The sequence below is a fragment of the Neophocaena asiaeorientalis genome, unplaced genomic scaffold, assembly GCF_003031525.2.
Source record: "Neophocaena asiaeorientalis asiaeorientalis breed wild unplaced genomic scaffold, Neophocaena_asiaeorientalis_V1.1 scaffold124, whole genome shotgun sequence".
Classification (NCBI taxonomy): Eukaryota; Metazoa; Chordata; class Mammalia; order Artiodactyla; family Phocoenidae; genus Neophocaena; species Neophocaena asiaeorientalis.
The window spans coordinates 643640-666003 of record NW_020174135.1 but is presented as its reverse complement, the minus strand read 5'-3'; the positions used below and the strand labels follow the sequence as shown (position 1 = coordinate 666003).

The following is a 22364-nucleotide window of genomic DNA, read 5'->3' as shown; positions in this document are numbered from 1 at the left end:
CACCCTTCTTTCCATCCACCCATCTATCCACCCATCCACCCAGACATCCATCCACCCATCCAAGGCATGGGCCCTCCCTGTGCCCTTTGTTCCACTCCAATAGTGGACGTGAGGGAAAGGCGGCGTCCTCCCTTGTCTAGACAGTTCTGGTCCCCGGGGACGGAGGAGCTGGGTGCAAATGCAGTTGTCTAGTCTTGGGTCAGGAGGAGAAGCCCCAGTAGTTTGAGAAATTCCTCCAAAGTAGCTTATTTTCCACCTCAGCTGGATTTCTGGACAAGAGCTCTTTGTGTCCCACTGGGCTGCCCCCACATTGAGTTGTAGAAGCATCTGGTGTTCTTAGACATGTCTTCTCTCGGGAGAGGTTTTAGGAGTTGGAGGGCGTGTTTTCCTGGAGAACAGAGGGCCGGCTCTGTAAGAGGAGGGCCCCGCAGCGATGCTGCCCTCTCGCGAGCTGAGGAGGAGACCCCAGGTGGCTGTCCGCCCGGGAGAGGGGCCAGGTCCAGTCTGCCTGGGGGTCCTGGAGGCTGCCTGGCTCCCCCCGTGCAGGTGCAGGGCGGTGGGAACTGTCGGGATGCAAGTCTGGACGGCAGGGCCTGAGAGGCTTACGTGAAACTGGCCTGTTTTGGGGGGGGCGGCGTGGGGATGAGTGGTGCAGAGTAAGGATGACGGCAGTTTTCCGGAAAGCTGGAAGGAAGTCTTAGCCCCTTGGACTTCTCCACACCCTGTTCGGTGGAGCCACTGAAAGCAACGCATTCTTACGAAATTCCTGAATTGATCATTACGAAAACAAAAAGAATCTCTCCACGGTGGCCTTGCTGTCCTTGTTCTGAAAGTGCCAGGTCCATGACTGAGTTTGAATTGGATTTCTGAGCAGACCTGGGCCTGGCAGAGCCTCCGAGAGGGTGGAGAGCAAGCAGGTGGCCCTTCCTGGGCTGCCCGCCTCCCAGCACGCACCAGGCGCTACACCCTGTCCGTGCCCCCAGTCCCCGGGGCGTGGGGACAAGTTGGGGACCGGCCGGGAACAAGTCAGGGCTGAGGTGGCAGCAAGGAGGCATCTGGCACTGGTGTGACCCAGACAGGGCCTCTTGCGGAGGGGGGGATCCTGGGCCTCAGGACAGGTCACTGGCCGCAGAATCTCGGGGTACGGGGGCGCTGCCTACAGCACCCGACGGGGGGCTCCCTCCTCTCGCCTCACCCGCCTCCTTGCATTGTACTGCCCGGCTCTATCTCTCGGGCCCCTGTTCACCCACCAACGTCTTTGTAAAAGCACTTTTCCAGCCTCCAGGAGTGGTCAGGGCATCTCCTCCAGGCCACCATCCTCCTCGTGGCCAGTCCTGTCCCCGAGTCCCCTCAGTGCCATCTGAGTGACAGTGCAGAGGAAGCCGGTCCCAACAGCTGGGGGTGACCACCCAGGACCCCCGGGGCGTGAGTTCCTGTCTGAGGCCCGCCCCCCAGTCCCATCCCTTCCAGACCCATCAGACGTGCGAGGCCAGCCCCGAAGGACTTTGGCCTTTCGTGGATCACAGCCAGCCCCTCCCCAAGGGCTGTTCCCTGGGAGGGTAGGTGGGTGGGTGAGGATGCCACCCACGGCCCGCGAACCTCTGGGGGGTCATCAGCGGAGAGGTCGGCTTCTCCAGGGCGCCCTCCAGGAAGGCCGACCTTTCTGGCATGGGAGGAGCTTTCTCACCCATGCCTCTCGGGGGCCCCGGGGGGAGCCGGGTGGACCTTGGGGCGAGGTGTGTGGTCCCGGCCAAGCCTTGGCCCACAGAGCCTTTGGCAGCCCGGAGACCCTGCTTGATTAAACAGCCAAGAACTGAGCTGATAACCTTTTTTAAAATTAGAGGGGAAAAGACAAAACAAAGCTAGTAAGTTAGGCGGCCATGGGCTCCCGACCCTGGGAAGACGTGTTACTTTAAAGTTGGGGTGATGTCCCTCCCCTTCTGCTCTGGTTCTCTCTCTCATTCGGGCGGACTTCAGTCCTGCCAAGTTCCGAGTTTGTAGCTTCAGCTCTTTTAGAAACAGAAGAGTCCTGAAAGCTTTTACAGTTTTCTTCTAAGTGATAATTCCATGTGAGCCTTAGGTCTCAGAAAATTCAGAATTGAAAGGATTCTACCCAAACCATCTGAACCAAAGAGCAGCCACCCTTCCCGGGTGTCTACACGGAAGGAGAACTCCACAGCACAGGGGCTTTGCTGAGGCTCTCGTATGCGGCACCTTGCGGTGGGATGTCCAGTGCACGGTGGTTCTCTGACGTTGAGTGGACAAGGCCTTTTTTCCGGGAGAAGGTTCCAGAAGGGCTCCAGGCTCGAGTGCGGCCAGTTTAGGGAAGTCGCTGCCTCTGACTCAGTCTCCGAGCTCGCCAGGGCGAGAACAGGAAGGTGAGAAAGTAGACGATTTGGGGAGTTTACAGTCCACATCCTTCAGGGTGGAGACTCTTCAATGCCGATAAACAGAGGGAAGTGAATCCCTGACAGCTCCCGGCCCTGGAACGTCACCGTGGTAGCTTGAGTGCCTGTGTCTCAGCTTTGCTCTTTCGCTCTGTATCACAGAAAACCAAACTGTACACGAGTCAGAGACTAGTCGTGGGCCGCCACGCCCACACCCAACTGACTGATTACTTGTGGTCCTCTTGCCTCACCTCATCACCCACACCCGTTACTTGGCGGTAAATCCCAGACCTCGTGAAGTCTTACCCATCGATATTCAGCGTGTCTTTCAGAGATGGGGGCTCAGTTTTAGAAATGAATCATGACACCGGTAGATACCGTACCCGACACTGATATGTGATTTAAGAGAATCCCTTGGTATCACCGAGCAAGTGTCCAGACTCCCCTGACATACTTTCTCCGAGGTGGTCGGATTCCAACTCCGGGCCTCCCGACCGGCTCAGGTGCAGAAATCTCTGTTTCCCGCACTCAGCTGCGGGGGGCTCGGCAGGCCCCAGTCCGGGGCGCCTGACGCACTCCTCTGTCCCTGGCGTTCGCGGTTTTTCCTTGAATTGCTGCAGAATCGGGGCCTTGCTGGGGTCTGGCTCCGAGTTTTGGCGAAGTGGTGCGTGCCGTTCCCTCAGAGGCGGGTTCTGGCGTCTCCGTGGTGGTAGCAGTGGCCGATGAAGTGGTTTAAATGGAGAGGTCTGGGGTGAGCAGGTCCGGCCCGAGCCCCGCCCCGCTGGCCATCAGGAGCACAGAGGGGTGGCGGGGACTGACCGAGGCTCTCCGGAGCCCTGAGCCCTGCGATGACCTTGGTTTCGAATCAGTGCGAATGGCCTCCGTCCGTCTGTGTCCCCGCGGTCAGCCGTGCTCCAAGCCGGGTCTCCTGTGCTGGAGAAACATGTCATTGGCAGGCTGCACCCGCGGAGACTGGCAGGTCGGCTGGTGTCCCTGGGTCCTGCTCAGGGGCGGGTTTGGTTGGTATCGAGGCGTGTGCAGGCGGTCGGTGGTGCCGAGGTTAGGGCTGCGGTCTCATAAACACCTGCTCCGGGGCGGCACAGCTTTTGCTGAAGTGCGGGAGGCTGTCTGTGAAATCCTTTGTGTGCTGGAAAGACTGCCCCGGACTCGCAGGTACCCAGGGAAGCCCCGAGCAGGTGACCACAGTGGCCGGGCAGGGAGGAGGGGCCCCGGGAAGCTGGGGCAGGGCCTGGATGGGGGCGGGAGACACGGGCTGAGAGAAGTTCGGGTTCGTCTCGGGCTCTGCATGCCCGTGGGGAGGTGGGCTCCAGGCTCCAGGCCGTGAACTAAGCGTCAGAAAAGATCCTTCACCCTTTTCCCGCATGAAGGAAGCACAGAGATTCAATAGGACACGAAAGGCTTTCTGGTGGGAAGTGGATGGTGGCAGCAGCTCCAAGAGCAGGGGATTCAGATTGGGGCCCAGGGGGCTCCCCGATGGAGGTCGCGTGACTCCCTTCCTTGTGTCACACGAGCCGGCGTCTCCAGCCTGGAGGCCAGGCCAAGCCAGGCCGCTTAACACCTACTCACAGTGGGGCTCCTGGTGGCTCGGGGGGGCCGTGGGCCTGGTCCACCCCTCGGCCCTGGGGGCGGGGTGATGGTGCCAGTGGTAACGGGTGGAAACCGCAGGCACTCAGCGCCGACGCGGCACCAGCGTCGCTCCTCGGTGGGCGGGGGGGTGGGGGCGGGAGGCGCGGCCTGCAGCCTCTTCTTTAAACGGGAGCAAAAGGAACGTGATTCAGGTCCTTACGTACCAACTGCACAACAGCCATTTAGAAAAGCCTTCTATTTGCAAGAATTCCAGACTCACAGAGAGTTGCAGAGAGATCCGTGTCCCCTTCAGCCAGTGTCCCCAGCAACGACAAGTCGATATTAAGGACAGTGGCCGTCATCCCGGAGTGGCCTTTGGAGACCCCGAAGGAGCCAGAGTTGGGGTGTGGGAGGCCTGGAGTCCCACGTTGCCATTAGTCAAATGCGTGTAAGAGGTCAGGGGACGTTTGAGAGGCCTGGAGGCTTTCAGAGATGTTACCACTGGGGGTTCAGAGTGTCTCAGTTTATCGTTACCACGTGATGGGTGCGTGTTACAGGAAGATGCAGCCTCAGAGCGCCCTTCCCTGTGTGGTTTGGCAAAGATTAAATCCATCGGGCCCTGTGTTGGCGAGGCCGTGCAGGGGACCTGACCCCCGGGAGGTGTCAGGAGCCCCAAGTGTTCATGCTCTTTGACGGAGGCTGTGGATCTGTGCTGAGGAAATGACCAGAAAGGCCACCAGGATCTCACGCTGGATGTTCACACCTCTGGTACTGATAAGAGCAACAAATTGGGAGCAACCCACAGGTCCACCCACAGAGCACTGCTCAGTCATCTCCAGGGCAAGATGTGACGCTGAGATCAAACCATTTTTGAACAATGTGCAAAAATGCTCAACATGTGATCTTTACGTTCAAAAAGCCAGGGTATCACACTATGTATTTTATTTTGTTAAGATCTATCCCTTTTGTGTAAAAATACTTACAGATATACGCCCAGCTGTGGAGGCAGTTTCTCTGGTTGATTATGAGATACATACGTGTGTGTGTGGAGAGAATGAAAAGTAGCTTCTGTTTGTACAGATCAGCGGGATCTTAGATTCAAATTTAACCACGTGTTGTCTTGGCTGCACTGAGTGTGGCTTTTTAAAAAATCCAGTGAAGTTGGAGGTGAGTTTGAAGTTATTCAGCAGCCCTGGGCTGAGGCCATGAGAGAACTCTCCTGACGTGGTCCCTGTGGCGGCTCCTCTCCGGGTCATTGGTGACCCCCAGGAATGACGCTCGGCTGCGGGGCCCGTGAGGGGGTTGGGCTGGGACAGCGCAGCCATGAATCACCGTCCTCGCAGCCGGGGCCGCTGCGTCTTGGAACATTCCTTCCAGTCTTAGGCCTTTTCTCTGAATCAGAGATACATTTACATTTTTTGTGGAGTTGCCAAACTCATGCTGAAAATTTCCAACCCCAAACAATAATTTAAATTGTCTGTATTACAGTATTTATTTTGTGGACCATTCTAACTCGAAACTGTGCTCACGCTGTGTTGCTGGCTTTGTCCGTGATTCAGGAGCCAATCATTTCCCCAGATCTATTCCTCTGTGGTGTTCGAGTGCAGAGCGGCTCAGAAGATGCTTGCCCTGCGCAGACGGCGAGGGATTGCACTTTCCATCCTTCCTTTGCTTCTCTTTCCGTCACACACTCCCGTTTTTTAATTTCCTGGGAGTCAGATGAACCTAACTTTTATTTTGTTTTTCATTTGTTTCTTTTCTGTTTAGAGCAGAGGACAGTGTTTTCACTTAGATCAACAGTATGTATAAGATAACAGAACAGATTAGTACGTTGGATATTCTAAACGGAGACGTGGTCCGCTCCCTCCAGGCGGGGTGTGCTGAGCTGGGCAGTTTGTCTGGGGGTCGGGGCAGCTCCCGTAAGATGCTAGTTACCGAGGGCCGGCCTCGCGCTCGAAGCCCGTGGCTCGCTGGTCCTTCGTCCTGGCGGTGTGGCCGCATGTGTCGCTGACAACACGTCAAGAAAGTGCTTCTGAGCACCACAGCCCGGGAGACTGCTAAACGCATCGCGGAGCTTCGCCCACCAGGAAAACTCCCATTCGATTCTGCTTAGCGTTTCTCAGAAGCCACCTGGCATTGGCGGGGCGGCGCTTCTCCGCTCAGCCCGTGACTTGGGCGTTTCCCTTGTCTGGGCATCTCGGAATCTCCGCGCACACACATGTCCGCCCCATTCTTCTTGGTCACATCGTCTTGAGTTTTCCGAGGCTGTACTTAGTGAGAACCGGGGGGCGGGGGGCATCTTGTTGCCATGGAGTCAAAATGTAGACAGCAGACGGGGGCCTGGCAGGTGGGCGATGAGCATCCCACCCGCCTAAGGTCTCGCTTCCTGAAGAAATCTGGGTTTAGGCTGGCCGTTGAATAGAGGGTTTTCAAGTGCAAGTTGGCCCTGGAATCGGACACGTGGTCTGGAGGAGGGGCTTCCCAGGGTTGGAAGGCCTCCCATGCAGACGGTGATTTTATGGCCCAGCAGGGTGGACACGGGGGCTGAGGCACACACTCCAAAGCGGCCTCCGTGCCTGCACGGAGGTCCTGGCCCCTGGGGGGCGCTGGTCTTCCCCACCTCCACTGGTGTCTGACTGTCGGACACGCCCACTTCACTGGCGTCTGACTGTTGGACACGCCCACTTCACTGTATCTGTGGCGGATTCCAGTTAGGATTTTACATTTCTCGCTGCGTCTACACAGATGCGGCCTCTTCTCACGTTCGAGCCTTTGATTTGCTGCTCGAAGGTCGAGCTCAGACCCACTGGGAGGCCCGTCCGCCCGGGTGGCATCGGGGCTGGCGGTGTCCCTGGGACCCAGTGAAGACTGTATAGTGGGATGTGGTGTGCGCGGCCTGCGTCCCGCCAGGCTCTCAGCAGCGCCGTGTGCTCTCAGAGGAGCCAGCGGGCGGGGCTGCAGAGCCCGAGGGTGGACAGGGTGCCCGCAAAGCGGATTCAGCGGTAACTGACGTGCGTGGCGAGATGATTCCGTTTCTGCCGTCACTGGAAAACCACGAATGCCCCGAAATATACTGTCCATTCCAGGAGTATTTTGCCCGTGTTTTAGAAATTGCATGTTTGATTCCAGTTCAAGCTGATTTCTGGGCTTTTTCTCCTTTCAAAAAGTACCTTTATTCTATCTATTGTTTTGTGTTTTAAAAATCACCCTGATTCATAGTCTGAGATGAGGCGGAGAAGCTGGGGGACGTTTCGGGGAAGCAGTGGACCGACTCCTTCCAGGCTGAGACGCCACGAGCACTGCGTCCGTGTGTCTGGGCCTCTAAACAAAACCCACCCTTCCCAGCCACCTGTTCCAAACAAGCCGCCGGCACGCACGGTCTCTCTGCTGCGTGCACGGAAACGGACGCATCAGCGACAGGCGGAGCAGGGCGAGGGGACAGTGGCGCCCAGACGGCGGAGACTCTGGGAGCGAGGGCACCTTCAGCGCTGTGTGTGGAGGGCGAGACCTGGGCGCCTCCCGTCCACCTCTGCGGGGGCAGGGCGTCCTCACACTGCTCCCGCTCTGCAGCCCTCCTGGCCGGCCCGGGGTTGGCTTCCAGACACCTCTGAGGTCTGACGAGCAGCATCTCTGTTGGGTCAGGTTCTGCATCCGAGAGGGGAGGGGGAGGGGCTGTCACCGTGGGGACCAAGAGCCGCCACCCCCCTCACTGGGCTCTCGTTGTAGAAAGGCAGTGGGTGGACCAGACCCCAGCTCCTGTGAGGTCCTGGCGGCCTCTGCCTGTGGACTGTGTCTTTTGGGGGTCAGCCTTTTGTCTTTTTACAGGGCAGGACCCTGAAGCATGTTCTGTAGGGAGAGCAGGACCTTTGGCCTCACGTGGACCTGGTTTCAGGTGGCAAATGGCCTCCATCTCCCATCTGTACAGTGAGGCTGTCAGTGCCCCAGAAATCTGAGGTTGTCGTGGGCCTCGTGGACCCCTCAGGCAGGGCCCGACTCACTCCACCTCCCCTCTTCAGCCTCCAAGTGACAAACCCACCTTGCAAATCTGCCTTGGGCCCCAGGGCCGCTCCCTTGGTTCTGTGGATCTTTGTCTGCAGCTCACTCGCGCCCTGGGTGGGCGGCTGCCCAGGTGTCGTGCACGGAGCACGGGATGTAGGGGGCTGGGCGAGATTGCCACAACCCCGCCATTTTATCAGGGGCCCGGCGGCACCCCCGACGGTTCACTCCTGCCCGCAAACAGCGCGCGTGGGACAGAGGGGATGGGAACCAGGCCGCCCAGTTCTGAGGCCAGGCTGATAGAACTGTGATTCTGAAAAGGTCTTTAATTCTGGAGCCTATCTTATTAGGGAGGTTAAATAATTTATAGGCCTATCGTGAAGGAAGGAAAATATTTTAAGGTCGTGTGGGAAAATGTTTCCATCTTATTCAGAAGCTCATCATGAAGGCCTGACAAGGCTCTGGGCGTCCATCACGACCGGGTTGCTGGTGGCTGTGTCAGGCCGTTATCCTTATCGATGGGAATTTCAGATACAAGCCCGGCAGGATGAGCTGCTTCTCAGGGCCCCAGGGTCTTAGATGGGTCTGTGGTCTGCGGGAAGCCGCGGCATGAATGTTTAATGCTCTGTGTTCCATTTCAGCCCGTCTCTCCCTGCCCTCGACTGGCAGCTGCCGTCACACTCAGGACCGTACGAGCTGAGGATCGAGGTGCAGCCCAAGTCCCACCACAGAGCGCATTACGAGACGGAGGGGAGCCGGGGGGCCGTGAAGGCGTTGGCCGGAGGACACCCCAGCGTGCAGGTATCCACTCTGCTCTGACTCCAAGTCCTGTCCCTGCTGCAGGGGCAGCAGCTGGGGCTGGTTTAATCCAAAGGCCACTTTGCGGTAACAGCTAACAGTGCCTTTCATTTTCTGTCTTTTTTAAAAAAATATTCTTATCTCCCAACCAGTTTAGCTAAATATCTTATACACAGTCAAGCCCCAGTTTTCTCCTCAATACATAGAGTGGTACAATGGTACAGTATACAGTGGTATAAAGGTACCAAGCTCTGCTTGCCTCTGGAGCTCATAGACCAGCTGTACTCATTACACCTGAGGCTCCTCTTCGGTGGAACTGCTTTGAGGGAGCAGGCGATACCCTGAAGATTGTGGGGGCGCGACCAGCCCGGCGGGGTTGGGAGGACTCCCCTGGACGGTGTTGCCAGCAAGCCTTTATTCAACGGGGAGGCAGGACGGCTGTAGCATTTGCTTGTGTCTCCTGGTGGGTAACTGAGGGGACCTCGGTACAGCCCGGCTATTGCTGTGTCCTGGTGGACAATGCCCTTTATCCCCATGTGTCCCTGAGCAGTCATGTTCCACTCAGAACAGACGGGAAAGAGGGAAGAGAGAAGCCAAGGGGAGACAGTGTGTCCAAGAAGATACCCTGGGCCACCTTGAGGGTCCATCTCGCTGCCTGGATGGTGGCCAGTGGGCAGTGTGGCCTGGGGGCTGCTGTCTAGACCTCTTAGTAGACTTGACCTTGGTGCTATTTCGTTTTAAGGTGTCCTGGAATAGGAAAATTTAAAAGAAAAGAAATATACCTTTGAAATAAAAGTGCTTTATTTTTGAGGACCTTTTCTTTAACAAATCTGTAGAAGTAAGTGTTCAGGGTTATTAGAACCAAGGACTGAAGCTTCTGCTGAGAAGCGCCCCCTCGATTTCTAATCCAGCTGCATTTTGTCCATCGTTCCTGCTGCAGACGTTCCACAGCGTACACCACACGCTGGGTGCCGTGCACGCCACACACAGACGGGCAGAGGACTCCTCCTGGCGCCCCTGCTCTGGGGAGAGTCAGAGAATCAAATCCGGGGGCCCTCTGCCCTCTCCAGCCCCGAGGGGAATGGAGCCCACCTCTGCCCAGCCCTCTGCTCAGAAATAACCCCATCCCCCAGATCACGGATGGGGACAGATGGGAAGAGCGTGCAGCCCTGCTCTGCCCGCAGCCGCTGTTCCCCTCCTGCGTTGGCCGTGGCCGCCCACCTCCTGGGGCTGCTTCCCCAAATGTGGCCACCATCCTTGTAGCACGTCTCCCCACGGCCGTCAACAGAGCCTCGACCGAGGTCTCCTTGGGCCACGTTAGGATTTGTCCAAAGCGAAGTCCGTCTGCACGGCAGCTGCCTCTGGTTTGGGGTTTTCAGAGGCTACTTTTAAAGACTCCATCCTTTCCTCTCTGAAGCCTTGGACCCTTTGAGGCAGTGGTTCCCAAAGTAAACCTCCCCAGGGTCCCTTAGAGATGCGATTCTCTGGCCCACGCACCCCACTGGGCCCTGGGTCTGCTCACCAGCCCCAGCACTGGAGTGCCGGCTGGGACCCGCCACTTTTCTTCTCAGCTGGGGACAGGAGGAGTGGGGACCTGCCGTGGGGTGTCGGGGCCGGGGCAGCATCGGGGAGGGGCTGCTCCGGCCTCACGGGGAGCCGGCGGGGCTCTGTCGGTGTGGCTCCGGGTGCCACTCCCCGGCCTCACACACCCCGGGGGAGATGGGTGTACTTGGCCTCAGAGTCAACGTGTTCAGAGCTGGTGTCCAGGCCGCGCCTGCCATCCCAAACCTGTCGCTCCCCTCCAGCCCAGGAGGTAAAGGTGAGCTCGCGGACAGGCTGTCCTGCAGGCGTTGGCATTTGGTCACACGTGTCTCCTCATCAGCCCAGCGTCTCCCACCAGACCCCTGTGATGTGATCTGTGACCGTCCCCTTGGACGTGAGCTTGCCCTCTTGCCCCGGAACTGCAGCCGTACGGCGCTGACAGAGACGGTTCTCCCCCGTCTAGCTACGCCCCTGCCTGTCTAGTCCGCTCCCCAACCCTGTCATTTAGGGAATGGTGCAAGCCGGAAGGGGAAGCAGCAGGGCACCCCGTGTTTGTATTTGATTCCATTTAGATAAATAAAAATAAAGCTTGCGAGGGCAGGAGGGCGCAGAGACAAGTGCCGGTCCGCCGACGCGGCAGTCAGGGCCTGGAGTGTGCGGGGTGACGCTGGGGCGACGTCGGAGGCTGTGCGCTCGACGCCGGTTAATACCCACTTGGTATTGGTTGGCCGCTTGACTAGGGAAACGCAGAGCGGGCTCAGCAGTGCCCAGCGGCCCTTTCAGGTCCCCTCCCGGGCAGAGGCAGGTCGGATAATGCCTGCGCTTAGCCAAGTCCGTAAACGGTGTTTAAGTCCCTTCCTGCTACGGTTTCCACTGGAAGAAAGTACGTTGCTGCTGAATGGAAAAGACATTACAAAGGTGAGGAAGTAGGCTGTTCAATAATGAGAAATGGAAATAAAGCAGCAGAGAAATAATGGCCCAAAGCCCCCGTTTCTTGTCAGTTACATTGGCGAGGGGCGCTGGCCCTGGAGGGCAGGGAGCCTTGTGCCACGTGGACACTCCTGTCGTGACATGCAAAGCGCGGGACTGAGGCCCTGAGCGAGGGCCGTCCCTGTCCTTGGCCTGGTGGCTGTGGCCCTGGGGACAAGGGCGTGCCCCGCCTCTTCTGGGAGCCCAAGGAGCCCACCCCCTGCAGGGTCCCAGCGCCGTGCTCCCGTTCCCACCGGGCAGGTGTCTTGGGCACAGGGCGGTGTTGATCTCTCAGTGTAGACGAGATGGAGAGGACTGAGACTTGTGGAGGAATTCTGAAACTTGAAACCCCATTGGAAATACCTTAAGAGTGAATCCTCCAGAATTATTTCGAGGTCAGTGATGGCAGGATGGGAGAGGCTGCTTCTGGGTTTAAGCAGAATGAAGGCCCCTCCCCCTGCCGTACAGCTGAACCGCCAGAGGAAACCAGGCCCAACAGAAATGTCAGCCTCTATCAGCATTCCTCCTGCAAGAGGGTTAGGACTGGAGAGTTCTCTGATCTGTCTGCAGTAGAGGGAGTCTGTGTGCAAGGTGAGGTGAGCAGGTACAAAGAGGGGCTTTGGGGTTTGTTTTCTTTTTCAGTTAGTGGAGCACAAACTGGATAAAAATAGAATTTGCACATAATTGTAAAACAGATGAAAACAGAAAGCTCTCTCAGTTGCCGTGAAAGCCCAGTAACCACAGTTTTATTCTGCGCTGTGAGTTATTTTAGCACATCCTCCGACACCAGCGGCTCCCCGGAGCTCGGCCACAGGCTGATCCACATGTTGGGGAGACAGCCACTCCCACTGGCCGTTCTGTGGTCAGCTGGTCAGAGGGAAGCCGGGTTTTGGTTCCGGGGCGTCCAGGCCGTCCCTCGGAGCCGCCGTCACATGGAGCTCAGAGGAGGCCAGCACCCGGGGCTTTTGCTGCCCTTCTAGGACAGCCAGCTCATCGACCTGCTTCTGCATCCCCAAGCTTGTCGTGAAGTCAGGGGCAGTGGCCTTGTATAGGACAGAGGCCCTGCCAGGCCCAGGGAGGACTCCTGCATTTCCCGAGCATCCAAGACGCAGGGGGAGCTGCCTCCACCTCCGCGGCCCCTCCTCTGAGTCTAGGAGACGCGACGAAATGCAGAACCTTCCTTCCGGGCAGGATCAGGCTGCAACTTCAGATGAGGAAAGGACCTTGCGTTCACGTGGTCTTGTCCCCGTTTGCATTTGGGGACACAGATGTGTACGGGGCTTGCCCAGCATCATTCGGGGGCTGGTGCCGGGAGTGAGCGTTCCAGACCGTCCACCACCCAGACTCTCCAGAGTCTCCAAGAGTCCTTGACGGCCCTGGTGGGTGTGCCCGGCGGGCGCGTCTGGGCCCCCGAGGCTGCTGTGATGGCCCTATCGGGTGCTGGCTCCCCTCGCCCGCGGGCTGGAGCTGGGTGGGCGCGGGCCGTCCTCCTCGAGGCCCCCGGCTCCACCGGCGGGTGTGCGTGTGATGCGGCCACAGCGAGCACCAGGGGCCCCGGGTCTGCGCTGGCCTCTGCTGACTTTGTAATGATGGGACCAGGGAGGAAGGGAGTGTGGGTTTCCCTGAACTTTAAAATTGTACCTTTTCCCCTACTGCCAAAGGATTCAGACACACGTAGAATCCTCCCGGGCGGGAGGCGTCCAGCTGGGGGCAGGGTGGAGTGTCCTGGCTCCCAGCACCCAGGGCCCCTCTTGTCATCGGTCCAGACCTTCTGCCACCAGCGCCCCGCGTGTGTGTGTAAATCCGTGGGCCGCTCTCTGGTTTAAGATGCAGGAGCCCCGAGAGCTTCCGCCGGGGATGCAAAGGCCTCTTCCAGCGGTGCCAGCAGGACAGACCGACCCGGAGCAGTCAGAGCGGGTGCTTCACACCGTTGTTCTGTGTCTCCTGAGCTGCAGGGCTCACAGCGACTCTCCGGTGGGATGAGTGCGGGGCCCCTTCGCCCCGGGGGCCAGGTGTTCTGGGTGCGTCTGGGGGCCCTCCCTCCAGTCCAGTCTCCCAGCCCGTCCTGCTGGCACCCCGCCCCGCGTCCGCGCCCAGCGCCCGGACGGCAGCCGCAGCTGGTTCCCTGCCGTTGCCGTCAGTGGGTCTGGGCTGAGGAGGGAGAGTCCCCCGCCTTCTCCCTGGGGAGGGAGAGCAGAGAGCCGTCGGGCTGCGTGGAGTTTGCCTTTCCAGTGTTTTTGCCGATAACTCAGAGTACGCGTCCCCAAAGGGGTCCCTGGGTTCCTGTGTTCCCTCTGCCTCCGAAGAGAAAGCTGCAGCTCTAGGAGGCCGTTTCCGTTCACTTCGTTTTTCTGCTTTTCTTTCCTGCTGTGTCCCCGGCTCCCTTCTACCCTCCTGGGCTGTTGACCAGGCCTGGCCGTCACTCTTCCCTGCCCGCTGCACTGCATCCCTGGTCCCCTGTCCCGAGAGCAGAGGTCCCTTCCGGGAAGGTCCCCGGTTCCTGCCGCCCCGTGGGGGCTGGGGGAGTGAGCTGGGGGTCGTCACGATCTCTGACCCGGGGGTCAAAGGATGAAGCTCTGTTTACCCAGTTACCAAAATAACCTGCTCGATAGCATCTAGCCCGTCACACAGGAGGCCAGGCCTGTGTGAATAATTAATAGGTCGCAGAAACGTGAGACTCGGCGGGGGCCTGTCAATTCCTAAACAGCAGTTTAGGTTTGTAATTTGTGTTCCTGTCAGTTATGAGTGACCAGTGTAACCCCTGTCAGGCCGGGTGACTGGCGGGGGGATGCGGGGACCACCCTGGCCCAGGCAGTGGGGACCGGGAGGCCGGGCTGGCCCGAGGGGCGTCCCGGCCCCGGCCTGGTGCCCTGCGTGGTGCAGGGGCCTCTCTTTAGGGTGGTCGGCTTTGAGGCTCACGTTTGCCCCCGTAGGCCAGGACAGGTATTTTTCTATTATGTAAGACGTTCGAGCTGGCACTGAGGAAGGAACACGCCAGGAACCAGTCATTCTTTCCAGATCGTTACAATCAGCCGGTCGGCTGTTATCACTTTTCATTTCCTGTAGCACCCCGCACCCCTGGGTCCAGAAGCATCAGCCTTTCAAGAAACAGGCTTCCTGGGGGTGTCTGAATGCTGCGGACACACAGCAGTGCTTTCTTTTATCTGGTGTCCACAGCACGTTCTGTTTTACCCAAAGCTTTGCTCCATTCTTTCTTACGGAAACTGGATTGAGACAGGATCGTTAACCTGGAAGCCAAGGTTTTCACAAAAGCCAGAGAAATAGATGCTAGTGGAAGAAATTCCTTGGGCCCAGTGAGGAGCTGAGGGTCAGAACTGCCCTATAGCAGCAGCCCTGCTCCAGCCCAGACCCCACCCCCTACCCCAGGAGCTGAGACAGCGCTCGGACGCAGGTCTGACCCTAGCCCGGACCCCGGTCGTCCGGCAGCCAAACACCGCTGACCTGCCCGTGGGGCGGATTAATCTTTCATGGGGCAGCTGGGCAGCGGACAGCTGCCCTCTGCTCTTCCAGCAGCGTCCGGGCAGGTGGCCGTTTCCCTCTGGGCCGGCCGCGCACACAGGCCTGGACGGTCTCACTCTTTGTAGACACACCTGTGTCGCGGGAGCCGCTGCCATTGTTCCCACGACACAGTGGGCTCTGCGGAAGCTCAGGGCACCGAGCGGGGGGTTTGCCATTTCTGTTCCCCCAAAGCAAAGAGGTGCCTGTGCCTGCGTGGTCTCGGTTAGGGTGTCCTGTCCCTGCGTGGTCTCGGTTAGGGTGTCCAGTGGAGTCGTACCGTGTCAGCACGAGAATACCGTGAAGTTGCCAGTGATAATAATAGGAAGGATAGCTGGGATTTTGTTGCTGTCTGCTGACACGCGGCACAGACACTCGATCTCAGGTACGGCACATTGGTTTTTAAACACCTGTTTTAGAGTTTCATTGGACAGCAGAACTGAGGACAGCGCAGTTCAAGTTTTCCTGCAGCCGATACAGTCACTGGGGGATAAAGTCCGCGAGTAGCTCAGCAGTGGAAACCTTTTCAGAGCAATAAACAACACCGTCAGCCTCCAAAAATCTTCTAATTCAAGGGCTTTGGCTTCTGTGTTCCAGGCTGCGGGAATTCTAGAATAAAAGTCACCTCGGGCACAGAACCTCTGATGACTTTCCATAATTCTGCTGTGCTTTCTGCATTATCCCAGGGTGTTTTCCTGATGTCTTTTGAGGGCAGAGCCATGTGCCGGACCGTTTCAGTTCAGAGCTATGCGTCGGCACTGCGGCCCCATCGCAACTGTCAGAACATTCACACGTGGTGCAGGTGGGGAGGGGGGGGGTGCCAGACGGTGTAACGGAGATAATGGTGAGAAACCACTGTCTTTGATAAAAATGACAAAATAGGAAAATCCGTGGCCCTGGCCGGCCCTCCTCTCTGACTGGGGGCTCCATGGTCTCCTGGGGGCCGCACCACGGGCGGCTGAGTCACAGATGCCCAGTACCCAGGGCTGGGGGGTGGCCCGGTGGGAGATCCCCACCTCGTTTGCTTCGGGACCGGGTCTCCCTCCCACTGGCAGCCCCCAGCCTGCTGCCCCGTGCAGAACCCTGTCCTTCGCCTTCGGGCCAAGCTCTCCCCAGGGAGGGTCTTCTGGGCGTCGTCCTCCTGGGGCACCGCCCAGCACAGGGACGTAGGGAGGTGCGCCCGCTACGCGGCCTGCCCTCCGTGGGCAGAAGGAGGACGAGAGCCACGGAGGGCACGCCGGCCCGAGCTCTGGGGCCCAGTGTCTACGCCCGGCTCGCAGGTGGGTGGCTCCCGGCAGCGACCCCATGTCCAGGTCCTCCTGGGCACCCCTTCCTGCTGTGCTTTGCAGACTGCTCTGTCTCCGGGGGGCGCTCTGGATTTGGGGTGTGCTGGCTCCCTGAGCGCTGCCCCTGCCCCGCACGCAGCTGGGGAGCCGTGAGCACCCCGTCTGCACACTCGAGGGTGGGGCGGCCTGGCCTTGCCGAGCCGGACTTCCAGTCTCCTTCTCCTGCACGGGACGCTGGGCTCTGGCCAGCACAGGTGGCCAGCTCGGCCCTGCTGTGGGCCGGGCCCCGCCCAGCGGGACTCATGATCGTGCCGTGGCTGGCGGCAGTGGCCGTCCCCTCAGCAGCAGCTGGAGCCAGGGCAGGGCTGGCCCGACGGCAGGCCGGTGACCGTCGCGTGGGCATGTGGGTGTCTGGCGGGCAGCACCCTCAGCCCACACAGCGCCTCCGTCAGCCCTCGTCCGGGCCCTGCCCGAGGCCGCCCTTTGGGCGCTGGTGATAAACACCAAGGGCCAGGCCCTCTGCCTGCCCCGTATGCCTGGGGGGTGGCCACTGCCCCTGTCCGTCGTGCAGTGCTTCCAGTGAGTTCAGAGAGGCCGTCCCGGGGAAGGAGGGCTCGGGAGCACAGCCTTGGCCCTGCCCGCCTGAGGTCTGGTCTACTGTGAGCTGACCGCATGCCCTGGACCCGTCCTCCCTCCCGGGCCGGCGTGGGGTCGGGGGGGCAGGCGGCGCCCCTTGGGGAAAGCTCTCCTGTGGTTTTGGAGACCGAAAGCTCACACAACGCAGTCTCTTAAGTTAATCCAGTACTGGGAAAGTTGGGGTTGAAAGAAGTGGAGGCAGCTTGAGCGCTGGATTCTCTCCTTCCTGCAGAGTCCCTCTGGGTGTTGTGTAAAGACGCACAGTTTACATCTGGGTTAAATGCGTGATTTCCCTTTAAATTGCCTGCTGCGCTGTGCGCAAGGATCTCTTGCTCGGTGTATGTTGGTCCCATCTCAAAACTTAGTGGAAAGTACTTTCCCTCAATTAACTGGTCCTTCGTACGACGCTCCTGCCACTGGGCTTGCGCTGTGGGAATTTGAGCACCGAGTAAATTTGGCGTCAGTCATTCCCTCTGCCCGTCATCCTGCCGAGCAAGTGCGAAGGTGAGCAGAGCAGCTAAAAACAAACATTTTTATGTGTAGGAAACTCACCAGGTCTTACACCTTGAAAATGGAATAGCACGTTTTGTTTAGTTTAGGTTGAAGCAAAGAGAGGTCATGGTTATGACAGGTAATTTTATTTTATTTTATTTTTGTGTGTGTGTGTGCGTTCAAAATACTGATTTATTTTAGGTGATGGGATGAGGGGTGTTTGCATTTCTCTAATGATTAATGATGTTGAGCATTCTTTCATGTGTTTGTTGGCAGTCTGTATATCTTCTTTGGAGAAAATATGACAGGTAATTTTATAAATATTATTTTGACAGATAGTAGAACGTGCCAGGGGCAGAAAACCCATGCAGTAGAATATGTGAAGTATTTAAATTACTTCTCTTAAAATGAACTTCATGTTTTCAATAATAGATGTTTATCTTCCAGGTTAGACCTTAAATATTCCCATTTTCACTGAAATGGCATGTTTTTAAAAAGGCAAAGTTACTCCCACAGTCCGCTGCATCCTACCAGCCGTCAGAGCAGGGCCCCAGTGTGAGTCCCGTGGGATTTGGAATTGTCATTTTCAAATCGTCTGACCCCGGCCAGGCCATGTGCCGGCCTGGGGGCTGGGAGGAATACGCCTTGGCCACACAAGAGACAGTCTTAGCCAAAGACTCATTTACATATTCTTATATTAAATGTCACAAAATGGAATGCTAAGAGGCAGAATTTGTTTCTTCATCAGTCTCTGATTTTATTTTTACGTTTCCTGTTTTAAAAATGTAGGTCAAGTCTAGCACAGAGTACAGGTTTCTTAGGAGGTTCGTTAAATTGGCAAAAGACTGGACTCACGCTCCCCAGCAGGGAGAAGTTGGGTGGACCCGGCAAGCTGGTCTCGGTTCCCCCCTAACTGGACTCTGTGTGTGTAGAGATGCTCGTGTCCACACAGGAAAAAAGCTCTTCAGTTCAGACAGGAGAGGCATCTTGTTTCTGCAGAATTAAGCCACGTGAGCAGGACCCACCTTGAAATGAGCATCAGGCACTGGGTGGCTCCTGGAAGGTTCTCTGTGTGGCGGCCTTAGAGCAGGAAAGGCTCTGCACTGGCCTCGAGAGGGGCACAGCAGGCCAGGAGGGCAGCGAGTGGGTGGGTGGGTCTCTCAGCAAACGTGACGCTTCCTCTAGTCCTCTGCTCACCTCGGCCACTCGGGTTCAGCCGCAGGCCTGAGACCGACTCCCCTCCTCTGTGCACGCCCGTCAGACACTCATCTGGTCCATATGGGCCAGACACCTGTGGGTCAGTATGAAAGCTCGATTATTTTAATAGGAAAGAACCACTTTGACCATGAGCACATCCACGGGTGCTTGGGACCACGTCACAGATGAAAACGATAAAAATTGGGAGCCTGGCACGTGAAACTCCTGCTGCCGCCAGGAAATAAGATCTTCCCAACCAACCACCGAATTCCAGAGCAAGTCTGGAGAGCGCGTGCGTGTGCGCGTGTGTCGGTGTGTGCTGCGTGTGCGTCCGTGCACACCTGTCCTACGTGGAGCTCCTGCTTGTCTCCAGAAAATCTCAAGGGTGACGTCCAGAGCCCCCGGGGGCCACTCCACAGCCTGTGACAAACACGGGCTGTTAAATATTAACCGGGTGCTACGGAATGCTCTGGAATGTCCACAGACACCGGACACCCGTGGTGAGCTCGTGTGGGAGCCTCAGAGCTGCTGGACGTTCACCTGAAGCTGTAAACTCATTCATTGGGGGCTGCGGTCCAGCAGCGATCAGTCCTGGCTCATGGCCTGCGGTGTCCTGTCCATAGTTGCGACACCATGCAGACCCTGTTGGCCGGGAGACGGGACGGGGGTGGGGGGAAGGAGCCGCTGACCCTGCGGGAGCCCCGCCCTAATAAGGCGCCACCTGGATCCCTCGTCTGGCCCGGCTGTCAGCCCCACCAGCAGCCTGGCGCCCAGGCACATCCTTCCCGGGGACCCCAAGCGGGTGGCGCGCGGGCCCTGGCCCTCTGCTTGCTGAGTGCCCGTGAGGTTCCCGTGAACGGCCTGTCGTCGTTTGGGACTGTCTTTTGAGCTCTGTGAGGCTCCCGTGAACGGCCTGTCATTGGGACTGTCTCCTGAGCTCTGAAAATTTATAAGTGCTTCTTCAGCTCGTAATTAAGTGAAGTCAGCGCAGTAGCTGGTCTTTGTCAGCGCGGCTTTGATGAACGGTTCACTGCTGATTTGAACCACACTTGAAACAGCAGGCGCTCGCTTCTCTGGGTTGAAGAGACATTTGTTCCCAAACGCAGGGACGGAGGAGAGCTCGGGGAGGCCACAGTGCGGGGGGGGCGGGACGAGGCGGGCGCTGCTAACTGGATGTCGTAGAAGGAAATGGAAAACCAGCCAGAGCAGCATATAGTCAGTTCTCTGCACGGAAGACAGAGAGCGAGACACCTGGGCAGGGAAAGCGCTCAGCTCCCAGCACTGGACCTTCCAACGGAATTCCGACTTACTCATCTGGACGGAGCTTCAGCTTCCATTCTAACGTCCCAACTTGGAAAAATGACCCGTAGAGACGGAGGCAGGATCTCGGTCACCGCGGTCAGCTGCAGCTGGACCGGAGGTTTCCCGTTTCTTCGGGTCACTGACACATGCCCCTCTTGTGCTCCCTCGGTCACCTGGCAGCCTGGCCCTTTGCGCCCCGGCCTCCTCCGTGTCCTGAGCCAGTGCGGCTTGGAAGGTCTTGGTCATCCAGCCTGAGCTTCTTCCCCATGGGCTGTGAAGTGACTGTCAGGGCGCCTTCCCACAGGGCAGAGACGGAGCCCGGACGGGGCTCACGGGGCGCATGGACCCGACCACACCCCGCTGCGGGGCTGGTTCTTCCGTGGCTTCCACTCGGCCGCAGGGCTGGCAGGGGCTCGCGACCCCCTGAGAATCCCGCAGGGGAGCAGGCGGGTCGGGGGCCTGCAGGTGGCCTCGTTGGCACTGCCGTACCCGGGTCTCTGCTGCTGTGGAAGCAGTGACAGCGCTCTCGGGGGCGGCACTAGTTCGGCCCATCAGACTGTGTTACAATTGCTACCTGTTGTCAAAGCGGCTAAAATTAGTCCAGGGAGAGCATGACCACAACGCGAGAAGCAGCAGAGCTGTGCTGACTGAGCCTTTCTGCTCGTGGGGCTGCCCCTCTCGCGGGGGTCCCGCGTCGGGACCCTTGGGGGCTCTGGCTGGACGCAGGTCGCCTGCCTCTGCAGGAGGAGGGGGTGAGCCCCAGGGGTCCTGTGGAATCTGGGCCTGGGCCTCGCCCTGAGATGCCTGCTTTCTTCAGGATTTGCCTCTTGAGTACGGTCAGCTGTGACCTGGACGGAGAAGGCGAGTCAAGTTCAGTTCTGAAAAGGACTCACCCCGAGGGAGGCAGCGGCTGGAGGTGCAGGGGCACGAGGAGGGCTCTGACCTGCGCCCCTGGTGGTCAGCCCGGGTGCGGCCAGTGTAGGTCCTGAAATGCAGGAGCAGCGCTCTCCCATGGGCTCCTGGTGCACGATGGGCTCCTTCCGGTTCCGGGGCCCGAGTCTCACTGGGTTTTGTGCCCACACACGATCTTGTCTTCGAGACCGTGCACCTAGCCGGCTGGCCCACACGATCGGAACGGCCACGCGCGGCCGCCCGTGTTGGGTCTGATGCTGGTGGCAGATGGGCCACGACCTGGGGCTCCCCGCAGCCGGTCCAGGGGCGCCTGCAACGGGCACCAGGGCAGCCCGTAGCCCCCACCTGCCAAGCCAGGCCGAAAAGGGCCGATGCTGTTTGTATCTTGTCTGCAAGCATCCTGTTTGCTGGTTCGGACTGGACTGAGCAGGGGAAAGTGGATGGCGTCCTCTTGGGCGAGTGTCTGAATTCATCAGGGGAGGCTTGTGCGGACGGCTTGGCACTGGCCCAGCTTCGGGTGGGGCCCCACGAGCTGCTTGTGTCACCCGCGTGTGGGAAGAGGGGTGGCCTGAGGAGGAGGCAGTGGCCCGGAGAGACTGGCTCTGCTTCCCATCTGCCTCCTCCTGCGGGTCCCCGTCACTCTCCTGGGCACGGGGCACGTGTGCTCCTGGGATGCAGGTACATGCGTGCAGGTGTGCACTGCACGTCTGTGTGCGTGTGTTCCAGCGTGGGCAGCCAAGCGTTCAGAACCGACTGTGGAGCAGAGGCCCCAGACTTTGGGGCCCGAGGTGCAGGAGGGGCCGGGGGACCAGCCTCGGCCCGCGCACACTCCCCTCTGAACCGGCCTCTGCACGGGGAGCACGGTGGGTCTGGGCGTGGTGTGGCACGGCGCTCACAGGCCTGTCCCCCTCTCTCCCCAGCTGCACGGCTACATGGAGAGCGAGCCACTCACCCTGCAGCTGTTCATCGGGACAGCGGACGACCGGCTGCTGAGGCCCCACGCCTTCTACCAGGTGCACCGGATCACGGGCAAGACCGTCTCCACCACCAGCCACGAGGCCATCCTCTCCAACACCAAGGTCCTGGAAATCCCGCTGCTGCCGGAAAACAACATGCGAGCGATGTAAGCTGCACCTCGGGGGCTCGGGTGGGCGCTTGCACGCCTGCATGTCTCCCCACATTTCCACAGCTCAGGGGCCCTGGGTGCCCTGGGCTTAACACCTCAGTAAACGTTACAAATATTTATGACGATGGATTTGTTTCTTCCTGGGGTTTCAGCCCCTGTGCATGTTGCCACTTCAAGTATCTCAGTTCCCAGCTGTCAGTACTTCCTCCGTGTGTGAACGTGGCACCCATGTATTTCTGTGACTGCACTGTGGAAGTTAGAGCAGTGGTCAAAAGGCAAACATTGAAACATTAAAGAGACCGGTATGTCTGGGTCGTATTTGCACTGAGGGTTTCTGCATCTCCGATGTAACCAGCTGGAATGTGCAGGTCAGATCTGACTCGGTAGTTTAGAGGTGAATTGGTTAACAAGCTGCAGGGCAATCTTCTTGTGTCCAAGTAGGGCTTGTGTTCGTGGCTTCCTGAACTGAGTGACTGCTACATGCATTTCACTCCTGAGCTGTGAATGCAGCAGAGAAAGGGGACACGGTTGTCCCACAGGACTTGCCTTCTCCTGGGGGCCTCTGGGGCGGGGGACATAAGGCAGGAACTCATTAGCACGGGGGGCCTGGGGGAGACT

At 58.6% G+C, this 22364-nt stretch overlaps 1 protein-coding gene across 1 annotated transcript in view; it reads left to right on the top strand.

Annotated features, from left to right (window-relative positions):
- Positions 1–22364, top strand: part of NFATC1 (nuclear factor of activated T cells 1) — a 52951-nt gene that overhangs the window by 13878 nt on the left and 16709 nt on the right. The window contains exons 3-4 of the mRNA XM_024754834.1: positions 8612–8771; positions 21541–21743. Of these exons, the coding sequence (XP_024610602.1) occupies positions 8612–8771; positions 21541–21743 (363 nt within the window). The remainder of the gene's footprint in view (positions 1–8611; positions 8772–21540; positions 21744–22364) is intronic.